General features: G+C 41.3%; 2 protein-coding genes across 2 annotated transcripts; both read left to right on the forward strand.

Moving 5' to 3' along the window:
• Positions 1–7,764: 7,764 nt before the first annotated feature.
• Positions 7,765–8,664, forward strand: LOC132592979 (vomeronasal type-2 receptor 26-like). Its single transcript, XM_060281297.1, has one exon. The coding sequence runs from the start codon at positions 7,765–7,767 to the stop codon at positions 8,662–8,664; it is 900 nt and encodes a 299-aa protein (XP_060137280.1).
• A 2,814-nt stretch (positions 8,665–11,478) lies between these two features.
• On the forward strand, positions 11,479–23,423 carry LOC132593060 (vomeronasal type-2 receptor 26-like). Its single transcript, XM_060281819.1, has 6 exons — positions 11,479–11,606; positions 13,151–13,328; positions 13,667–14,521; positions 15,931–16,158; positions 17,054–17,180; positions 22,522–23,423. The coding sequence occupies exons 1-6, from the start codon at positions 11,485–11,487 to the stop codon at positions 23,421–23,423; spliced, it is 2,412 nt and encodes an 803-aa protein (XP_060137802.1). The 5' UTR covers positions 11,479–11,484.
• Positions 23,424–24,049: the final 626 nt, after the last annotated feature.

The following is a 24,049-nucleotide window of genomic DNA, read 5'->3' on the forward strand; positions in this document are numbered from 1 at the left end:
CCTCCACAGTCACTTATGGACCCATTGTTAAAACCGTGTTTTTGGAAGACAATCTTACTCGGCTACGAGTGATCGTCAAAGAAGAAGAGAGGCAAATGCCCAGTAGTGGTGGGTGTTAGATGCTCAGAAGCAGGTGTCTGTTGGAGGCAAGAAAGAAGACGTAGCAGCAGGGGTTGGCGGCACTGCCACAAGTTTTGTCTCAAGTGGCAAAATGCCCCTGCCTGCCCCTGCATACTCCTATACAAGGGGGAAGCTGCCCCTGCTCCATAATAATTGAAGTTCCCATTTGAATGTTGATTCTTTCTCATTTTGTAAATCCAGCCCAAGTTAGAAAAATCTTTCTTCCTTTCCCTCCCTCCCTCCTTTCCTTCCTGACTTATTTTTCTGTTGGCCTCATCTTGCTTTTTCTTAGCTCACCTGCCACTTGCAATCCCATAAACGACCACAGGTGGCTTCTATTGAGTTGTAATAACTACATTTCCTCTGTACTAGCACAGAGAAACTACAACAGTATTGACTCCTGCAGCCCATAATCATCAAAATTGCCATGGTTAATTCTACTTCTTTTCAAGTCCCTATAGATTTCCAGTGAACACGGCAAAACAATGAAGTCTGAATGATGTCGTTAATATTCCTTGCTCCATTTGGAGCTGGGTCTAGAGACAGATTTATACCCTTCCACCCTCCTGATTCTTTTCATTGTCAGGGCTTCCAAATCAACCTATGGTGTGATTGTTCTTGCTACTTCAGTAATCATGTTAGAAGAGTCAAATTGGTGACTGGGAGGTAGATTTTCAGTCAATATGGTACTATTCATGGTCTCAATATTAGTGTTCCTGCCTTATATGATATGCAGTGTTCCTGTTGCCACATACACTGCTGACACTCCTCTTTCTATTATGCACAATTATTATCATTCAGGAGATCTCATCATTGCTGGAATTATTTCTCAGATCTACATGACATTTGATTCAATGGATTTCAGAGGACATCCATCTGAGAAACTGATTGATGATATCATGTACGAAGTAGCTGTTTTTAATCATATCATAATATCCACAGGCATTCTGATCTGATGTCTTTGGGTTTATGTGGGTGGGGAGTGATTGCCAAAAAGACAGTCGATCTGCTTTTAGACTCTTCTTGGATGCGGCTGCATCTCAATTTTTTAAGTTAGCTCTTTCACTGTAGGGTTCAGGATTTCCATGCCACAAGTTATAATTGATGGAGGTTGGCTGGGATGCATACAACATTCCAGCCTACCTACATCAGTGAGGTGTAGATAGGCAAAACTTTGATCAGGTTTAATTGCTGTTTGAAGTACTTAATTTAACATTGGAATGGGAGAGATCATCAGGGGGTTTGGCTTGGGTGTTCATCAGTATGCGGATGATTCCCAGCTCTACATCTCTTTCAAATCAGAACCAGTGAAGGCGGTGAAGGTCCTCTGTGAGTGTCTGGAGGCGGTTGGAGGATGGATGGCAGCTAACAGATTGAGGTTGAATCCGGACAAGACAGAAGTACTGTTTGTGGGAGACAGGAGGAGGGCAGGTGTGGGGGACTCCCTGGTCCTGAATAGGGTAACTGTGCCCCTGAAGGACCAGGTAAGGAGCCTGGAAGTCATTTTGGACTCACAGCTGTCCATGGAGGCACAGGTTAATTCTGTATCCAGGGCAGCTGTCTATCAGCTCCATCTGGTACACAGGCTGAAGCCCGCGGACTGTCCCGCCAGAGTGGTGCATGCTCTAGTTATCTCCCGCTTGGACTACTGCAATGCGCTCTACGTGGGGCTACCTTTGAAGGTGACCCGGAAACTACAACTAATCCAGAATAGCATAAGTACAACAATAGCAACAGCTGATATAATGATCGACTTAGGTAATTTGATAGCAAAATCAAAAATTATTACCAGCCATCTACCCTTACCCCAAGGCTCTTTCCATTACTGGAATTCTGGTAGCTCATCATTCTATTACCAATGACAGTTTTCCTGCAACTTGCCGGAGTGCTGTCCTTTGCTACACAATACGCTATATATCGCTCTCAAACATTTAGAAAAACCAGGATGCCATAAGCTATCCTTGTGCCAAATTTAAATATTTAAATATTTAAAGTGAAAAAAAGGCCCTGCGATTAGCAATGTTGAGAAACAGGATCCAGAACTTCTTCAATAAAGAAAATCACTAATAAAATATTTGGTCAAACCGTTTGTAACTGTGAAGAAACCACTGAAATATAAAACTTCCAAAATAGAATTTATGGCCATTATAAAACATTTCTGCTTTTATTTATTGACAGGGACAACCCCTTTCTGTGTGTAATGACAATTGCCATCCAGGGTATAGGAAGATAAAGTTGGAAGGGAAGCCATTTTGCTGCTATCGTTGCCTCCCATGTCCTGAAGGGAAGATTTCAAATCAGAGTGGTAAGAAATGCAATGTAGAGCACTTCTTCAAATATAATGGGCAGTATCCAACTACTTAGATGTGCTCGGATAATGACTTTTGAGCTTCCCCTCCCTCATCTCGTTGTTGTTGTTGTTGTTGTTGTTGTTGTTGTTGTTGTTGTTGTTGTTATATCTATACCACCCCATACCCGAAGTTCCCCTTCATGGATCAATGCCTTGTTGTGGCGAAGGGGCTTGCATAACTCAGACAAGCTATGAGCTATGCCATGCAGGGCCACCCAAGATGGACAGGTCAGAGTGGAGAGTTTTGACTAAACGTGATCCACCTGGAGAAGGAACTGGCAAGCCACTCCAGTATCCCTGCCAAGAAAACTCAATGGACAAAGACAACAGGCATATAAAAGTTATGACGCTGGAAGATGAGCCCCTCAGGTCGGAAGGCGTCCAACATGCTACTGAGGAAGAGCGGAGGACAAGTACAAGTAGATTCAGAGCTGATGAAGCGGCTGGGCCAAAGCCGAAAGGACGCTCAGTTGCGGACATGCCTGGAAGCGAAAGGAAAGTCCGATGCTGTAAAGAAAAATATTGCATAGGAACCTGGAATGTAAGAACCATGAATGGAGGTAAGCTGGATGTGGTCAAAAATGAGATGACAAGAATAAATATCGACATCCTGGGCATCAGTGAACTAAAATGGAAGGGAATGGGCGAATTCAGTTCGGATGACTATCATATCTACTACTGTGGGCAAGAATCCCGTAGTAGAAATGGAGTGGCCCTCATAGTCAACAAAAGAGTGGCAAAAGCTGTAATGGGATGCAATCTCAAAAATGACAGAATGATCACGATACGAATCCAAGGCAGACCTTTTAACATCACAGTAATCCAAGTTTATGCACCAACTACTGGTGCTGAAGAAAGTGAAATTGACCAATTCTATGAAGACCTACAACACCTTCTAGAAATGACACCAAAGAAGGATGTTCTGCTCATTACAGGGGATTGGAATGCTAAAGTAGGGAATCAAGAGATAAAAGGAACAACTGGCAAGTTTGGCCTTGGAGTTCAAAATGAAGCAGGGCAAAGGCTAAAAGAGTTCTTTCAAGAGAACAAGCTGGTCATCACAAACACTCTTTTCCAACAACACAAGATACGACTCTACACATGGATATCACCAAATGGGCAGCATCGAAATCAGATTGATTATATTCTCTGCAGCCAAAGATGGAGAAGCTCTATACAGTCAGCAAAAACAAGACCTGGAGCTGACTGTAACTCATATCATCAGCTTCTTATAGCAAAATTCCAGCTTAAACTGAAGAAAGTAGGAAAAACCACTGGGCCAGTAAGATACAATCTGAATCAAATCCCTTATGAATACACAGTGGAAGCGAGGAACAGGTTTAAGGATTTAGATTTGGTGGACAGAGTGCCTGAAGAACTATGGATGGAGGCTCGTAACATTATACAGGAGGCAGCAACGAAAACCATCCCAAGGAAAAGGAAATGCAAGAAAGCAAAATGGCTGTCCAACGAGGCCTTACAAATAGCGGAGGAGAGGAGGCAAGCAAAATGCAAGGGAGATAGGGAAAGATACAGGAAACTGAATGCAGATTTCCAAAAAACAGCAAGGAGAGACAAGAGGGTCTTCTTAAATGAGCAATGCAAAGAAATAGAGGAAAACAATAGAATGGGGAAAAGCAGAGATCTGTTCAAGAAAATTGGGGATATGAAAGGAACATTTCGTACAAAGATTACCATAATCAAGGACAAAAGTGGTAAGGACCTAACAAAAGCAGAAGACATCAAGAAGAGGTGGCAAGAATACACAGAGGAATTATACCAGAAAGATATGGAGGTCTCGTACACCCCAGGTAGTGTGGTTGTTGACCTTGAGCCAGACATCTTGGAGAGTGAAGTCAAATGGGCCTTAGAAAGCACTGCTAATAACAAGGCCAGTGGAAGTGATGATATTCCAGCTGAACTATTTAAAATTTTAAAAGATGATGCTGTTAAGGTGCTACACCCAATATGCCAGCAAGTTTGGAAAACTCAGCAATGGCCAGAGGATTGGAGAAGATCAGTCTACATCCCAATTCCAAAGAAGGGCAGTGCCAAAGAATGCTCCAACTACCGCACAATTGCGCTCATTTCACACGCTAGCAAGGTTATGCTTAAAATTCTACAAGGCAGGCTTAGGCAGTATGTGGACCGAGAACTCCCAGAAGTGCAAGCTGGATTTCGAAAGGGCAGAGGAACCAGAGACCAAATAGCAAACATGCGCTGGATTATGGAGAAAGCTAGAGAGTTCCAGAAAAACGTCTACTTCTGCTTCATTGACTATGCAAAAGCCTTTGACTGTGTCGACCACAGCAAACTATGGCAAGTTCTTAAAGAAATGGGAGTGCCTGATCACCTCATCTGTCTCCTGAGAAATCTCTATGTGGGACAAGAAGCTATAGTTAGAACTGGATATGGAGCAACTGATTGGTTCAAAATTGGGAAAGGAGTACGACAAGGTTGTATATTGTCTCCCTGCTTATTTAACTTATATGCAGAATTCATCATGCGAAAGGCTGGACTAGATGAATCCCAAGCCGGAATTAAGATTGCCGGAAGAAATATCAACAACCTCAGATATGCTGATGACACAACCTTGATGGCAGGAAGTGAGGAGGAATTAAAGAACCTTTTAATGAGGGTGAAAGAGGAGAGCGCAAAATATGGTCTGAAGCTCAACATCAAAAAAACCAAGATCATGGCCACTGGTCCTATCACCTCCTGGCAAATAGAAGGGGAAGAAATGGAGGCAGTGAGAGATTTTACTTTCTTGGGCTCCTTGATCACTGTAGATGGTGACAGCAGTCACGAAATTAAAAGACGCCTGCTTCTTGGTAGAAAAGCAATGACAAACCTAGACAGCATGTTAAAAAGTAGAGACATCACCTTGCCGACAAAGGTCCGTATAGTTAAAGCTATGGTTTTCCCAGCAGTGATGCATGGAAGTGAAAGCTGGACCATAAAGAAGGCTGAGCGCCGAAGAATTGATGCTTTTGAATTATGGTGCTGGAGGAGACTCTTGAGAGTCCCATGGACTGCAAGAAGATCAAACCTATCCATTCTGAAGGAAATCAGCCCTGAGTGCTCCCTGGAAGGACAGATCGTGAAGCTGAGGCTCCAATACTTTGGCCACCTCATGAGAAGAGAAGAATCCTTGGAAAAGACCCTGATGTTGGGAAAGATGGAGGGCACTAGGAGAAGGGGACGACAGAGGACAAGATGGTTGGACAGTGTTCTCGAAGCTACGAACATGAGTTTGACCAAACTGCGGGAGGCAGTGCAAGACAGGAGTGCCTGGCGTGCAATGGTCCATGGGGTCACGAAGGGTCGGACACGACTGAACGACTAAACAACAACAACATACCCGAAGTTCTGTTCATGAACAGCCCTGGAACCTTGTAAATCTACTCTGGATTTTCCCTCCGCCCTCCAGAGCAGGTAAGAGTTAGATGTGGAGATAACACACAGAGAGAAGAGAACCCTGCATTTCATTGCACAAGCAGAAATTATTGCTGCAGTGCATCTAATTTGTTTCTGACTGCCAATTGGAATTAATAATCCAAACTATTGATGTATATATCAGGCTCCACAGGCATTGATTGATTGATTGATTTTTTTAATTTTTGCTATTTCAAAGGTGACATAACCATTGCTGATGTAACAAGTGTCGTCACTGTATCTTTTTTGTATCAATTTCTGTAAGGGCTTTATGTGGGTGGTTTATTTTTTTAAAAAAAAGTTGTTAACTTTTAAAAACTTTTAAAAAAAAATTAAAACAAATTTTATTAGGAAAATTCAACAATATTACATATATATTACAAACATATTACAAGCCTAACCTTACATACACTATTTCATACATTCTTATTTGGAAATACAATACTGACTGCACACATCTACATACTCATTTCCCCCACCACCACCCGATGTGATAGACTTCCAATCACATCAGCTCTAATTTATTTTACATTCCATTACTTTCTCTTGCATACTGTTATCTCTATACACTTCTTATCCTTCTTTACTATAAATACTAACTAATACTAATTAATATTTCATATATCATTTTCATCTTCCTGTTTCTCTATATCAGACATCCCCAAACTTTGGCCCTCCAGATGTTTTGGACTACAATTCCCATCATCCCTGACCACTGGTCCTCTTAGCTAGGAATCATGGGAGTTGTAGGCCAGAACATCTGGAGGGCCGCAGTTTGGGGATGCCTGCTCTATATGTTTATTACAGAACTTGTCTTAATCTGATATAAGTTCCAGCTTTTCAATATACTTTTTAAAATATTCTTTAAACATCTTCTATTCTTTCTCCGTTTTTTCTTTTGAAACCCTTCCAATATTCCCAATTAATTTGACCAAATTATAATATTCTATGAATTTTGCTAGCCACTCTGTTTTCGTTGGTATCTGGACACTTTTCCATTTTTTTTGCTAACAGTAGCCTCACAGCCACTGTTGCATATAGATACAATACCTTGTCTGCTTCCTTTAAATTTACTGGCACTATTCCCAATAGAAATCCTTCTGGCATCTTCTTGAATATTCATTTAAATATTTCATTAAAAATAAAATCCCAACATTGTTTAATATTAGCACAGTCTCACCAAATATGCATCATGATTCATGATTCAAAAATGTTTTTAAATGTAGTACTATATTTTGTTGTAAGGCATCTGAAAGCTCAGGGGGAAGGGTTGGTAATAAAGTAAAATAAAACCAATCAAATATAATATAGAACATGATTTCAGAGAAATATGGTGGAATTCATTATAACCAATCTGATGACTGAGGGCATTCCCGGATCACTGATAATTTGAGGTTTTTGGCAGACATAATACTGGGTAACGAGATCATCCAAAACAGAGGGCATCTGATCTGCATGCAGAAGGTCACAGATTCAATCCCAGCATCATCTATCAGAAATGCTGGAGAGCCATGGACAGTCTGCGGAGAGAATTATGAGCCAGAGAGATCAATAGTCTAATCTGCTATAAGGTAGATTCCGGTGTTCCTGTGTTATGAGAAGATTTCCCCAATATAAATACACTTATTTACTATAAGGAAGATGCTTCTTCTACCAAATGAAACGGCTTCCTCCAAGAGAGAACAGTGACTGTTTCAAAGAAACTCCACTGAATGTAATTTGTTGAAGAAAAAAGCTTGGCTTTTACATTTATGTGAGCTTCCTTGATTCAGGACTTCATAGTACTAACGCTTAAATACTGCAGGGCACTATGTATTGCTGTTTTTATTTTAAAGAAAACCATGTTTTGCTTTCCAGACATGGATGCGTGTTTTCAATGTCCAGAAGACCAGTATCCAAATGACCAACATGATTCCTGCATTCCGAAATATACAAGTTACTTATCTTATGAAGAACCTTTGGGATTATGTTTCGCTGTTTCTGCTCATTCCTTATCTGTTCTCACGTTTTTGGTACTCAGAGTCTTCATTAAGTACTGGCATACTCCCATAGTCAAAGCCAACAACAGGGACCTCACCTTCGCACTCCTAATATCCCTCGTGCTCTCTTTCCTTTGCGCTCTGCTCTTCATTGGCAAGCCTAATAAGGTGACCTGTCTCCTTCGACAAATTACTTTTGGTCTCATCTTCTCAGTGGCGGTTTCTTGCATATTGGCCAAAACCACCATAGTGATTTTAGCTTTCATGGCTACCAGGCCAGAGTCCAGTATCAGGAGATGGGTGGGGAATAAATTGGCCATTACCATTGTTCTTTCCTGCTCCCTAATTCAGACCAGTCTTTGTTGTGTGTGGCTGGCAACATCACCCCCATTCCCAGATCTAGACATGCGCACAATGACTGAAGAGATTGTGCTTGTATGCAATGAAGGTTCAGTCACCATGTTCTACTGTGTCCTGGGCTTCATGGGCTTCCAGGCCACAATCTGCTTCATTGTGGCTTTCCTGGCTAGGAGATTGCCTGACACGTTCAATGAAGCCAAGTTCATCGCCTTCAGCATGTTGGTCTTCTGTAGCGTATGGTTGACCTTTATCCCAACCTACCTGAGCACAAAAGGGAAATACATGGTGGCTGTGGAGATCTTCTCCATTTTGAGTTCTGGTGCTGGCTTACTGCTCTGCATCTTTTCCCCCAAATGCTACATTATTCTGCTTAGGCCTGACTTGAACAAAAGAAAACAGCTGATAAAGAGGCCAAACTGAAGGAATTTAACTTTTCTTATTCTTTAATTTGCTCATTTCAAACTTGTGTCTCCATACACACCTGCAAAATACTAAATCATGTTTAGATGAAAAGCCCATCGGGGCATGTTGATTATTCAGGTGTGGTAGAGCAGGGAGATCATATGGAATAATGGGCATGGCTGGCCTGTTATGTGAACAATCTCCTATGGTAACAAATGATTACCTGGGAACTTACTGTCTTCAGAAAGTGGGACCTGCATATAGATTAAACTACCATTCACTTTCCCTGGACTTAACCAGTCCCTCATCTCACCACACTTTCAAGACATTTTTACTCTCAAGGGACACCCCTTTTGTCTTTCTTTGCCTCTCAAACATTCCTGTCCATCCTTGGACTTTTATGTGGCTGCAGAGCAGAATGGCTGATGACTCAATAGCTGAATTAATTAAGACACTTTTTCCATTGGAATGAGCAGCTTGTATTATTTGAAATCCCACTTGATTAGACAATGCATCCATACATTTATGCGTGCAATTCAAAGGCTAGATTTGTATTATTATTAGTACACAAAGCTGGTGGTGTTACTGTTGGTTTGCTCCTATATTATTGTTTGTAAAACACCATATGGTGTTTATATGCATATTGGAAACCACCGAGAAATTTTAAAAGCAAGGAAATGCAAGCATGTCAAGTGAATTTTGTAATAAAGCACAGGACTTGTAATGAACATCTGAGACTGGTGATTCTTGATCATATTTGGATCTTTAGTTAACAAAACAACAACAACAACAACAACAACAACAACAACAACAACAACGGTTGCCGATAGTCACAGTCTTCTTCCACATTTTTTGAATGCTGATACCAAGAAATGGAAAAGAAACACAGAGTTGAAATACAAGAGATATTCAGGTGAGGTTTAATGTTCTTGCAATTGAAAACTTCCATTCTGAAGAGTTAGCTGCCATCAAAAAGGTCTATTTCATTCTTCTCCTGCCCAAACTTTGTGCAGAAATAACTTTTTTCTGGGGGTATGCAGGGGTACGCATACCCCTAAACATTTTGTGAATCTTTGTACTTTTGTCCATTTACTGTATTTATTTTTCCTGATTTGAACTATAAAATGGTGATTTTCTTGAGTCAAAATGAGAGTTCCAATAAACATTTTTAAAGAAAAAAAAGGACTGGAAATAAAATGGTAAAAAAGGTTATCAAATTAGTATTAATACTTGAGAAACAGGATGAAAACTAAGATGGGGGTTGGAGCTTTGCATGCTAAGAGAATGGAAGGTGTTTGTAAAGGAAGCAAATTAGATTGCAGGGCAGCTAAATAAATTCTTTACACCTTCTTTCACTGTGTAGGGTATACTGCAGATACTAGTGCCTGAACAGATATTTCCAAAAGAACTCTCAAGTAAAAAAAGGGGGTGAATGTCCAGACCTTCCTGGAAAACTGCAATTCACAAGCCTCTCCTACTTAAGCTGGTCTTGGAAGAAGGGGCATCAAATGTACTTGAGGGCTGTATTACGCCTTCACAGGAACAGATGGCCCATGAGGCACTATGCAATGGTTTCCTCAGGGTGGCAGGTTCCTAAATATTCCCGGTGCTCACTGAGTCCTCTTGCTCCTCTGCAAGTGCAGCTGTGTCCCCCTACCATGACAATTCAACTGAATGACAGAAGTATTGGCTCACGTGTCCCATAATCATCAAAATTGTCATGGCTAATTCTAGTGTGGTGTAGTGCTTAATAGCGGTAGACTCATAATCTAGGGAACCGGGTTCACGTCTCCGCTCCTCCACATGCAGCTGCTGGGTGACCTTGGGCTAGTCACACTTCTCTGAAGTCTCTCAGCCCCACCCACCTCACAGGGTGTCTGTTTTGGGGGAGGAGGGAAAAGGAGATTGTTAGCTGCTTTGAGACTCCTTTGGGTAGTGATAAAGTGGGATATCAAATCCAAACTACTGCTCCTCCTCTCCTCCTTCTATTTCTTTTCAAGTCCTTCCTTCCTTCCTTCCTTCCTTCCTTCCTTCCTTCCTTCCTTCCTTCCTTCCTTCATTTCCCTCCGTCCCTCCCTCCCTGCCTGCCTGCCTGCCTTATTTTTCTGTTGGCCTCATCTTGCTTCATAATAATTGAAGTTCCCATTTGAATTTTGCTTCTTTCTCATTTTGTAAATCCAGCCCAAGTTTGAAAAATCAATCTTTCTTTTCTTTTCTTTTCTTTTCTTTTCTTTTCTTTTCTTTTCTTTTCTTTTCTTTTCTTTTCTTTTCTTTCCTTCCCTCCCTCCCTCCTTTCCTTTCCTTTCCTTCCTGCCTTATTTTTCTGTTGGCCTCATCTTGCTTTTTCTTAGCTCACCTGCCACTTGCAATCCCATAAATGACCACAGGCGGTTTCTATTGAGCTGTAATAACTACATTTCCTCTGTACTAGCACAGAGAAACTACAACAGTATTGACTCATGCAGCCCATAATCATCAAAATTGCCATGGTTAATTCTACTTCTTTTCAAGTCCCTATAGATTTCCAGTGAACACGGCAAAACAATGAAGTCTGAATGATGTCGTTAATATTCCTTGCTCCATTTGGAGCTGGGTCTAGAGACAGATTTATAGCCTTCCACCCTTCTGATTATTTTCATTGTCAGGGCTTCCAAATCAACCTATGGTGTGATTGTTCTTGCTATTTCAGTAATCATGTTAGAAGAGTCAAATTGGTGACTGGGAGGTAGATTTTCAGTCAATATGGTACTATTCATGGTCTCAATATTAGTGTTCCTGCCTTATATGATATGCAGTGTTCCTGTTGCCACATACACTGCTGACACTCCTCTTTCTATTATGCACAATTATTATCATTCAGGAGATCTCATCATTGCTGGAATTATTTCTCAGATCTACATGACATTTGATTCAATGGATTTCAGAGGACATCCATCTGAGAAACTGATTGATGATATCATGTACGAAGTAGCTGTTTTTAATCATATCATAATATCCACAGGCGTTTTGATCTGATGTCTTTGGGTTTATGTGGGTGGGGAGTGATTGCCAAAAAGACAGTCGATCTGCTTTTAGATTCTTCTTGGATGCGGCTGCATCTCAATTTTTTAAGTTAGCTCTTTCACTGTAGGATTCAGGATTTCCATGCCACAAGTTATAATTGATGGAGGTTGGCAGGGATGCATACGTCATTCCAGCCTACCTACATCAGTGAGGTGTAGATAGGCAAAACTTTGATCAGGTTTAATTGCTGTTTGAAGTACTTAATTTAACATTGGAATGGGAGAGATTATCAGGGGGTTTGGGCTGGGTGTTCATCAGTATGCAGATGATTCCCAGCTCTACATCTCTTTCAAATCAGAACCAGTGAAGGCGGTGAAGGTCCTGTGTGAGTGTCTGGAGGCGGTTGGAGGATGGATGGCAGCTAACAGATTGAGGTTGAATCCTGACGAGACAGAAGCACTGTTTGTGGGAGACAGGAGGAGGGCAGGTGTGGGGGACTCCCTGGTCCTGAATGGGGTAACTTTGCCCCTGAAGGACCAGGTAAGCAGCCTGGAAGTCTGGCATGGGGGGGGGGATGGCCTTCCGGCTGACTGTCTGCCGGTCCCTTCTTCCACTGCTCTCTCTCCCTCCCCCTGGAGCAAGGGCTCTCTGATGCTGTCAGAGCCTTGGTTCTCCCTTTCTGTTTCCTGGCTCTTGTAACCTGATCCTGTGCTTGACTTACTGCTTGGAGAGGAACTCGACCTGATGAGGGGGGGGGGGTGTTCCCTGTAAGCCTTCCCCCTTACAGTATACTTTTACACTCTCATTATTGCCCTAGATAATATTATTCATTGATTCTTCATTCACCAAGCTACTTCTCCCCCCCCAATAAATTCAATGCATTGTTGACAATGATTTAGTTGTTTATTTAGTTGTACCTTGGCTGTTGTTTCTGTGGGTTTCCTTTACCATGTGTCCAGCTAGACTTTTCCAACCACAGATTGTGCTTGCAGTCACTCCCACAATACCTGTTCCAGTAAACTGGAATTTTCAGGCTTCTATTTAATCTCTATAATCCTTATATTTAATCAATTGTGTGATATACAGCATATGTAAACTATATATGTAGATATGCAACTATATAAATATATAGGTATGTATGCATAGCACTTTCTAAAATTCCAACAAGTTGAAATCTCCAATACAGGAATGAGTACCAATGTTTCTTCACAATTCTCTGCACTGCAAACATATTATCTTTGTGTGTGTGTGTGTGTGTGTGTGTGTGTGCGCGCGCGCCCACCCACCACAAGCAATGTTATTAGCAGGCATATATTGAAATCAAATGTTACACATTTTATATTCAGAAGCCGGTGCACTTTGACACAGCATGCCAATCCCATTGCAGACTCTTTTTCCAAAACTATCAGCATATCTTGGCCTTGGTATATGCTGCAAAGGAGATCAATGAAAATCCACAAATGTTGCCTAATATTACCCTGGGCACACACATCTATAATAGCTATTTCCAAGCAAGCTGGACCTACCTCGCTTCAATGGACCTTCTCTCCACACAGGGAAGATTTATCCCTAACTTCAAGTGTGATGCCCAAGACAACGCAATAGCTGTTATCACAGGACCAAATTCTCACATCTGTCATTTCATGGCACACATTCTTAGCACCTACAAGATGCCACAGGTAGGATGTGCTTATCAAACATGGATTTGCAACTAATTTATTCCCCAATTCTCCTCTCTGTGAATTTTTGTTTTTGGAGGTAGAAAGCACCAGGATTGAAGCTGTTTATAAGTCAAAAAGATGTAATCAAGGAAAATAATTCTTCTCTTTATTTCATTTGTGGGGATATTGATGAATACTTTCTCTTCTTGAGTAGGTAGTTCCCAACCAGCTCCAGAAACTTGTGGATATGATTAATTGTCTAGTTCTTAGTTTAGGGTTCAGATTTAGTTGTGATACTGAAATTGTATATTAGACACAAACTCCCCTATCTCCCAATTTTTGTTTTTGTTTCTTAGCTTGTATATGGCTCTGCTCCAATGACCAATGGCAACCCTGAAGCTGTTTTCTTCAACCGGATGTTCCCAAATGAAGACCATCAAACATGGGGGATTCTTCAGTTGCTGCTGCATTTTAAGTGGACATGGATTGGTGTGGCTTATATAAGTATTCAAAGTGGAGAGAAATTTATACAGAATGTGCTTCCCATGTTTTCACAAAGAGGTATATGCTTTGATTTTATAGAACAACTGCCAAAAGAATCCTTTTCCAGTAACTTTGATGAAATGATGAATGGCTTTTCTCGGGTAAACAGTATTGTTCTGAGGAGCAGTGCCAGCACTGTGATCATACATGGTGATGTTCAGTTCACAGTCATTCTTAGAACGAGTCCAATGCTTGCTGAATATGATGGCATAAAAATGAACAGTAAAGGTAAAGTCTGGATTATGACAGCCCAGATGGAGTTCACATCAGTTCCCTTCCAAAGAATGATGAGCTTAGAGGCCTTCCATGGAGCTTTATCCTTTGCAGTTCCTTCTAAGCAGGTATTCGGATTCCTGGAATATCTTCAGATGAAAAACCCTACCTTGGAAAAGGAAGATGGTTTTATCATGCTCTTTTGGGAAAAGGCATTTGAATGTTCTTTCCCCACGGATGACACCACAGATGAGGAAATGTGTACTGGAGAAGAGAAGTTGGAGACTCTTCCTACCTCTGTTTTTGAAATGAGCATGACTGGCCACAGCTACAGTGTCTACAATGCTGTCTATGCCGTGGCGCATGCTTTGCAAGCCATGCATTCATCCAAATTCGGACACAGAGCAATGTCATATGATGGGAGAGGGATTCTTCTAAAACAGCAGTTGTGGCAGGTAATATTCTAAGTGCCTTTCAATGTTGTTCCCCAACTCCACAATCTTTGTAAAAAAATAGGGAAGTCAGCCGTGGGAAGGTTAAGCCAGAGAATCAGCATACTGTTTTGTAATGAGCATGACTGGCCAAAGGCAATATGTCAATGCCAGCCACATCTTTATTACTTAAATGCAAATGAAGAGTAATGGATGGAGAGAGGTGGGTGCTTCTGATTCTACAGCCATGGCAACTAATGTCCTGAATGCATATCTACAGAGGAATCCATCATAAATGCATATTCAACCGAACGCCATTAAATGTCTGTCTACATCTTAGGGCTGGAATGTTGACATCTGACTGGCATTTTTGCCATAGTTTCCCATCTGAGCCAATTTGATACTTCTCCCCTGCATTCAGTTCCCAGTGAAGACTATGAAACAACTCACCATTGTCAGACATAATCTTTTTTGCCAGTGATGTGTAAAAGAGAGCTGTATTTCCATTCTTCCAATTCATTTTGCTTGTTCATGAGATCTGATTTCTGCAAGCAAGACCACTAACCATAGTTTCCAAAAGGTCGAAACCATCACTATATTTGCCTATTATTGTGCATTTATGATTGCATGTTGGGGTCCCCAAAACCACCCCTCAAAATAATTCACACCACAGACAGAATTTATGTTTTGGGTTTTTGGCATGAATTTGGCCACAACTTTATTAAAATACAAAATAAGTGAGTGGTTGCGTAGGCATTGGTTCTCCAACTGTCCCCTAAGGTCAGAACTAAACTAGCCTTGTCAACAAGGGGAAACCCTACAGGGAGAGACAGGGAGCCGGGTGCTTGGCCCTGCCCTCAGGCTCCCAGGGGCTCTCGCGCGGCCCTGGCCCCTGACCGGAGGTTACGGACACTGCATATCGAGCCCCTGTATTCCTGACCGGAATTTCCCCAACACTCAGGCATTAACTTGAGGGGCCAACACAGTCAACAAGACCCTCATACAACCAAAATAACCAATGCCTAACCACCAACTTTACAAGTTGTGACCATTTGCTATGCAGTAGGCAAAAAACAGATGGCACCAGACAATCAGCCAAATAGAAAAATTCCAACCAGGCCCCTGCCAAGCAGACGACCCCATGATAGGCACAGCAAGGTCAACACAGAGGCCTAAACATAGGGAGGGAGGGCGGGTGATCCGAAGAACGCAGCCAAGAGGAGGAACAAATCACGTGCTTCCCTTTTATACCCCTGGCTGTCCCTCAGAAATTGAAACATGCTTTTCTCCCCAACAACACCCTGGATCCAATCAGAATGGTGGCCAACTCACAATAGCCCCCACCCCAGTAACTCAGGGGGAGTTTGTTAGGCCTCCACCACAACACGTGCTCTCGATGGAGAACCTGCATTGTGTGTCTTGCTTCCATTTAGATTCACCACTATCTGAGAAGTGCCTCGTTTAACAACAGTGCAGGTGAACAGGTTACTTTCGATCAAAGCGGGCAAGTTGTCGCTGGGTTTGATATTGTAAACTGGGTCACATTCCCAAACCAATCCTTTCTCAGAGTCAAAGTTGGAAAAGTAGACCCCTTGGCTGCCAAGGACAATGGGTTCACCATTTCTGCAGATGGCATTGTTTGGCCAAGCATCTTTAACCAGGTAGGTCTTGTGCAAATTTCAGCATTCAGGAGGATGTCTCCAACCTGGTAGGAAAGAACCTGAACCATTAAAAAACAACAACATGGGTCTAATTGTGGCTTTAACAGGGGAGTGAAAACACAGCCATCATGCTAGTACTCACTGCTAGCTTTATCCTCCATTAATTTGTTCTAATCCTCTTTTAAAGCCATCATTGTATCCTGTACGAATAAGTGTCACATATTTTCCTAGCTATGCAGATAGACAGACTTCCTTCTATGTGTCCTGAATGTTTCAACATTCAGCTTCATTGAATATCCCTGAGTTCTAGAGTTATGAGAACATTGGACCTGAATTTATTTGAAATTGTAATTTGTTATTTTATTTATACAACTCTCTCACTTTTATTATATATCCAGTTGTTCTTAATCTGTTTTTATAGTGTAGCAAATTTCTTAAGGAAGCCTCATGAGGAGCAATTCATTTTTTTTAAAAAATAAATTTTATTAATTTTATACAGACAAAACAAACAAAACATACAATATAGCACTGTCCCTTCGTTTTCCCTCCACCCACCGGTCCACCTCTGCCACCGGTAGTACTCGTGTGCGTTAAGAATCAAAGGGGTCCATTGTAAGTTATGAGTAGCAATTCATAAACAAATTGATAAACAAACAAACAAACAATAATGATAACTTATTGTGCCTTTATCTGCTTTGGTGCATATTAAGAGGTCTTACCTGCCCTGCGATTAGCAATGGTGAGAAACAGGATCCAGAACTTCTTCAATAAAGAAAATCACTAATAAAATATTTGGTCAAACCGTTTGTAACTGTGAAGAAACCACTGAAATATAAAACTTCCAAAATAGAATTTATGGCCATTATAAAACATTTCTGCTTTTATTTATTGACAGGGACAACCCCTTTCTGTGTGTAATGACAATTGCCATCCAGGGTATAGGAAGATAAAGTTGGAAGGGAAGCCATTTTGCTGCTATCGTTGCCTCCCATGTCCTGAAGGGAAGATTTCAAATCAGAGTGGTAAGAAATGCAATGTAGAGCACTTCTTCAAATATAATGGGCAGTATCCAACTACTTAGATGTGCTCGGATAATGACTTTTGAGCTTCCCCTCCCTCATCTCGTTGTTATTGTTGTTGTTGTTGTTGTTGTTGTTGTTGTTATATCTATACCACCCTATACCCGAAGTTCCCCTTCATGGATCAATGCCTTGTCGTGGCGAAGGGGCTTGAATAACTCAGAGAAGCTATGAGCTATGCCATGCAGGGCCACCCAAGATGGACAGGTCAGAGTGGAGAGTTTTGACTAAACGTGATCCACCTGGAGAAGGAACTGGCAAGCCACTCCAGTATCCCTGCCAAGAAAACTCAATGGACAAAGACAACAGGCATATAAAAGTTATGACGCTGGAAGATGAGCCCCTCAGGTCGGAAGGCGTCCAACATGCTACTGAGGAAGAGCGGAGGACAAGTACAAGTAGATTCAGAGCTGATGAAGCGGCTGGGCCAAAGCCGAAAGGACGCTCAGTTGCGGACATGCCTGGAAGCGAAAGGAAAGTCCGATGCTGTAAAGAAAAATATTGCATAGGAACCTGGAATGTAAGAACCATGAATGGAGGTAAGCTGGATGTGGTCAAAAATGAGATGACAAGAATAAATATCGACATCCTGGGCATCAGTGAACTAAAATGGAAGGGAATGGGCGAATTCAGTTCGGATGACTATCATATCTACTACTGTGGGCAAGAATCCCGTAGTAGAAATGGAGTGGCCCTCATAGTCAACAAAAGAGTGGCAAAAGCTGTAATGGGATGCAATCTCAAAAATGACAGAATGATCTCGATACGAATCCAAGGCAGACCTTTTAACATCACAGTAATCCAAGTTCATGCACCAACTACTGCTGCTGAAGAAAGTGAAATTGACCAATTCTATGAAGACCTACAACACCTTCTAGAAATGACACCAAAGAAGGATGTTCTGCTCATTACAGGGGATTGGAATGCTAAAGTAGGGAATCAAAAGATAAAAGGAACAACTGGCAAGTTTGGCCTTGGAGTTCAAAATGAAGCAGGGCAAAGGCTAAAAGAGTTCTGTCAAGAGAACAAGCTGGTCATCACAAACACTCTCTTCCAACAACACAAGAGACGACTCTACACATGGATATCACCAAATGGGCAGCATCGACATCAGATTGATTATATTCTCTGCAGCCAAAGATGGAGAAGCTCTATACAGTCAGCAAAAACAAGACCTGGAGCTGACTGTAACTCAGATCATCAGCTTCTTATAGCAAAATTCCAGCTTAAACTGAAGAAAGTAGGAAAAACCACTGGGCCAGTAAGATACAATCTGAATCAAATCCCTTATGAATACACAGTGGAAGTGAGGAACAGGTTTAAGGATTTAGATTTGGTGGACAGAGTGCCTGAAGAACTATGGATGGAGGCTTGTAACATTATACAGGAGGCAGCAACGAAAACCATCCCAAGGAAAAGGAAATGCAAGAAAGCAAAATGGCTGTCCAACGAGGCCTTACAAATAGCGGAGGAGAGGAGGCAAGCAAAATGCAAGGGAGATAGGGAAAGATACAGGAAACTGAATGCAGATTTCCAAAAAACAGCAAGGAGAGACAAGAGGGTCTTCTTAAATGAGCAATGCAAAGAAATAGAGGAAAACAATAGAATGGGGAAAACCAGAGATCTGTTCAAGAAATTGGAGATATGAAAGGAACATTTCGTACAAAGATTACCATAATCAAGGACAAAAGTGGTAAGGACCTAACAAAGGCAGAAGACATCAAGAAGAGGTGGCAAGAATACACAGAGGAATTATACCAGAAAGATATGGAGGTCTCGTACACCCCAGGTAGTGTGGTTGCTGACCTTGAGCCAGACATCTTGGAGAGTGAAGTAAAATGGGCCTTAGAAAGCACTGCTAATAACGAGGCCAGTGGAAGTGATGATATTCCAGCTGAACTATTTAAAATTTTAAAAGATGATGCTGTTAAGGTGCTACACCCAATATGCCAGCAAGTTTGGAAAACTCAGCAATGGCCAGAGGATTGGAGAAGATCAGTCTACATCCCAATTCCAAAGAAGGGCAGTGCCAAAGAATGCTCCAACTACCGCACAATTGCGCTCATTTCACACGCTAGCAAGGTTATGCTTAAAATTCTACAAGGCAGGCTTAGGCAGTATGTGGACCGAGAACTCCCAGAAGTGCAAGCTGGATTTCGAAAGGGCAGAGGAACCAGAGACCAAATAGCAAACATGTGCTGGATTATGGAGAAAGCTAGAGAGTTCCAGAAAAACGTCTACTTCTGCTTCATTGACTATGCAAAAGCCTTTGACTGTGTCGACCACAGCAAACTATGGCAAGTTCTTAAAGAAATGGGAGTGCCTGATCACCTCATCTGTCGCCTGAGAAATCTCTATGTGGGACAAGAAGCTACAGTTAGAACTGGATATGGAGCAACTGATTGGTTCAAAATTGGGAAAGGAGTACGACAAGGTTGTATATTGTCTCCCTGCTTATTTAACTTCTATGCAGAATTCATCATGCGAAAGGCTGGACTAGATGAATCCCAAACCGGAATTAAGATTGCCGGAAGAAATATCAACAACCTCAGATATGCAGATGACACAACCTTGATGGCAGAAAGCGAGGAGGAATTAAAGAACCTTTTAATGAGGGTGAAAGAGGAGAGCGCAAAATATGGTCTGAAGCTCAACATCAAAAAAACCAAGATCATGGCCACTGGTCCTATCACCTCCTGGCAAATAGAAGGGGAAGAAATGGAGGCAGTGAGAGATTTTACTTTCTTGGGCTCCTTGATCACTGTAGATGGTGACAGCAGTCACGAAATTAAAAGACGCCTGCTTCTTGGGAGAAAAGCAATGACAAACCTAGACAGCATCTTAAAAAGCAGAGACATCACCTTGCCGACAAAGGTCCGTATAGTTAAAGCTATGGTTTTCCCAGCAGTGATGCATGGAAGTGAAAGCTGGACCATAAAGAAGGCTGAGCGCCGAAGAATTGATGCTTTTGAATTATGGTGCTGGAGGAGACTCTTGAGAGTCCCATGGACTGCAAGAAGATCAAACCTATCCATTCTGAAGGAAATCAGCCCTGAGTGCTCCCTGGAAGGACAGATCGTGAAGCTGAGGCTCCAATACTTTGGCCACCTCATGAGAAGAGAAGAATCCTTGGAAAAGACCCTGATGTTGGGAAAGATGGAGGGCACTAGGAGAAGGGGACGACAGAGGACAAGATGGTTGGACAGTGTTCTCGAAGCTACGAACATGAGTTTGACCAAACTGCGGGAGGCAGTGCAAGACAGGAGTGCCTGGCGTGCAATGGTCCATGGGGTCACGAAGGGTCGGACACGACTGAACGACTAAACAACAACAACATACCCGAAGTTCTGTTCATGAACAGCCCTGGAACCTTGTAAATCTACTCTGGATTTTCCCTCCGCCCTCCAGAGCAGGTAAGAGTTAGATGTGGAGATAACACAGAGAGAGAAGAGAACCCTGCATTTCATTGCACAAGCAGAAATTATTGCTGCAGTGCATCTAATTTGTTTCTGACTGCCAATTGGAATTAATAATCCAAACTATTGATGTATATATCAGGCTCCACAGGCATTGATTGATTGATTGATTTTTTTAATTTTTGCTATTTCAAAGGTGACATAACCATTGCTGATGTAACAAGTGACGCCACTGTATCTTTTTTGTAACAATTTCTGTAAGGGCTTTATGTGGGTGGTTTATTTATTTATTTTTTAAAAAGTTGTTAACTTTTAAAAACTTTTTAAAAAAATTTAAAACAAATTTTATTAGGAAAATTCAACAATATTACATATATATTACAAACATATTACAAGCCTAACCTTACATACAATATTTCATACATTCTTATTTGGAAATACAATACTGACTGCACACATCTACATACTCATTTCCCCCACCACCACCCGATGTGATAGACTTCCAATCACATCAGCTCTAATTTATTTTACATTCCATTACTTTCTCTTGCATACTGTTATCTCTATACACTTCTTATCCTTCTTTACTATAAATACTAACTAATACTAATTAATATTTCATATATCATTTTCATCTTCCTGTTTCTCTATATCAGACATCCCCAAACTTTGGCCCTCCAGATGTTTTGGACTACAATTCCCATCATCCCTGACCACTGGTCCTCTTAGCTAGGAATCATGGGAGTTGTAGGCCAAAACATCTGGAGGGCTGCAGTTTGGGGATGCCTGCTCTATATGTTTATTACAGAACTTGTCTTAATCTGATATAAGTTCCAGCTTTTCAATATACTTTTTAAAATATTCTTTAAACATCTTCTATTCTTTATCCGTTTTTTCTTTTGAAACCCTTCCAACATTCCCAATTAATTTGACCAAATTATAATATTCTATGAATTTTGCTAGCCACTCTGTTTTCGTTGGTATCTGGACACTTTTCCATTTTTTTCCTAACAGTAGCCTCACAGCCACTGTTGCATATAGATACAATACCTTGTCTGCTTCCTTTAAATTTACTGGCACTATTCCCAATAGAAATCCTTCTGGCATCTTCTTGAATATTCATTTAAACATTTCATTAAAAATAAAATCCCAACATTGTTTAATATTAGCACAGTCTCACCAAATATGCATCATGATTCATGATTCAAAAATGTTTTTAAATGTACCGTAGTACTATATTTTGTTGTAAGGCATCTGAAAGCTCAGGGGGAAGGGTTGGTAATAAAGTAAAATAAAGCCAATCAAATATAATATAGAACATGATTTCAGAGAAATATGGTGGAATTCATTATAACCAATCTGATGACTGAAGGCATTCCCGGATCACTGCTAATTTGATATTTTTGGCAGACATAATACTGGGTAACGAAATAATCCAAAACATAGGGCATCTGATCTGCATGCAAAAGGTCCCAGATTCAATCCCAGCATCATCGATCTGAAATGCTGGAGAGCCTTGGACACTCTGCAGAGAAAATTATGAGCCAGGGAGATCAATAGTCTAATCTGCTATAAGGTAGATTCCTGTGTTCCTGTGTTATGAGAAGATTTCCCCAATATAAATACACTTACTTACTATAAGGAAGATGCTTCTTCTACCAAATGAAACAGCTTCCTCCAAGGGAGAACAGTAACTGTTTGAAAAAAAAAAAAACTCCACTGAATGTAATTTGTTGAAGAAAAAAGCTTGGCTTTTACATTTATGTGAGCTTCCTTGATTCAGGACTTCATAGTACTAACGCTTAAATACTGCAGTGCACTATGTATTGCCGTTTTTATTTTAAAGAAAACCATGTTTTCCTTTCCAGACATGGATGCGTGTTTTCAATGTCCAGAAGACCAGTATCCAAATGACCAACATGATTCCTGCATTCCGAAATATACAAGTTACTTATCTTATGAAGAACCTTTGGGATTATGTTTCGCTGTTTCTGCTCATTCCTTATCTGTTCTCACGTTTTTGGTACTCAGAGTCTTCATTAAGTACTGGCATACTCCCATAGTCAAAGCCAACAACAGGGACCTCACCTTCGCACTCCTAATATCCCTCCTGCTCTCTTTCCTTTGCGCTCTGCTCTTCATTGGCAAGCCTAATAAGGTGACCTGTCTCCTTCGACAAATTACTTTTGGTCTCATCTTCTCAGTGGCGGTTTCTTGCATATTGGCCAAAACCACCATAGTGATTTTAGCTTTCATGGCTACCAGGCCAGAGTCCAGTATCAGGAGATGGGTGGGGAATAAATTGGCCATTACCATTGTTCTTTCCTGCTCCCTAATTCAGACCAGTCTTTGTTGTGTGTGGCTGGCAACATCACCCCCATTCCCAGATCTAGACATGCGCACAATGACTGAAGAGATTGTGCTTGTATGCAATGAAGGTTCAGTCACCATGTTCTACTGTGTCCTGGGCTTCATGGGCTTCCAGGCCACAATCTGCTTCATTGTGGCTTTCCTGGCTAGGAGATTGCCTGACACGTTCAATGAAGCCAAGTTCATCACCTTCAGCATGTTGGTCTTCTGTAGCGTATGGTTGACCTTTATCCCAACCTACCTGAGCACAAAAGGGAAATACATGGTGGCTGTGGAGATCTTCTCCATTTTGACTTCTGGTGCTGGGTTACTGCTCTGCATCTTTTCCCCCAAATGCTACATTATTCTGCTTAGGCCTGACTTGAACAAAAGAAAACAGCTGATAAAGAGGCCAAACTGAAGGAATTTAACTTTTCTTATTCTTTACTTTGCTCATTTCAAACTTGTGTCTCCATACACACCTGCAAAATACTAAATCATGTTTAGATGAAAAGCCCATCAGGGCATGTTGATTATTCAGGTGTGGTAGAGCAGGGAGATCATATGGAATAATGGGCATGGCTGGCCTGTTATGTGAACAATCTCCTATGGTAACAAATGATTACCTGGGAACTTACTGTCTTCAGAAAGTGGGACCTGCATATAGATTAAACTACCATTCACTTTCCCTGGACTTAACCAGTCCCTCATCTCACCACACTTTCAAGACATTTTTACTCTCAAGGGACAACCCTTTTGTCTTTCTTTGCCTCTCAAACATTCCTGTCCATCCTTGGACTTTTATGTGGCTGCAGAGCAGAATGGCTGATGACTCAATAGCTGAATTAATTAAGACACTTTTTCCATTGGAATGAGCAGCTTGTATTATTTGAAATCCCACTTGATTAGACAATGCATCCATACATTTATGCGTGCAATTCAAAGGCTAGATTTGTATTATTATTAGTACACAAAGCTGGTGGTGTTACTGTTGGTTTGCTCTTATATTATTGTTTGTAAAACACCATATGGTGTTTATATGCATAT

This window comes from Zootoca vivipara, chromosome 13 (genome assembly GCF_963506605.1).
Source record: "Zootoca vivipara chromosome 13, rZooViv1.1, whole genome shotgun sequence".
NCBI classification, from domain to species: domain Eukaryota; kingdom Metazoa; phylum Chordata; class Lepidosauria; order Squamata; family Lacertidae; genus Zootoca; species Zootoca vivipara.

Bases quoted from the DNA above. Each gene is read 5' to 3' on its own strand.
- LOC132592979 (XM_060281297.1), top strand. From the start codon at position 7,765: ATGGATGCGTGTTTTCAATGTCCAGAAGACCAGTATCCAAATGACCAA.
- LOC132593060 (XM_060281819.1), top strand. From the start codon at position 11,485: ATGCACAATTATTATCATTCAGGAGATCTCATCATTGCTGGAATTATT. The intron at 14,522-15,930 runs GTAATATTCTAA...GCTTCCATTTAG, and splicing joins TAAAACAGCAGTTGTGGCAG to ATTCACCACTATCTGAGAAG. The intron at 17,181-22,521 runs GTAAGAAATGCA...TTTCCTTTCCAG, and splicing joins GAAGATTTCAAATCAGAGTG to ACATGGATGCGTGTTTTCAA.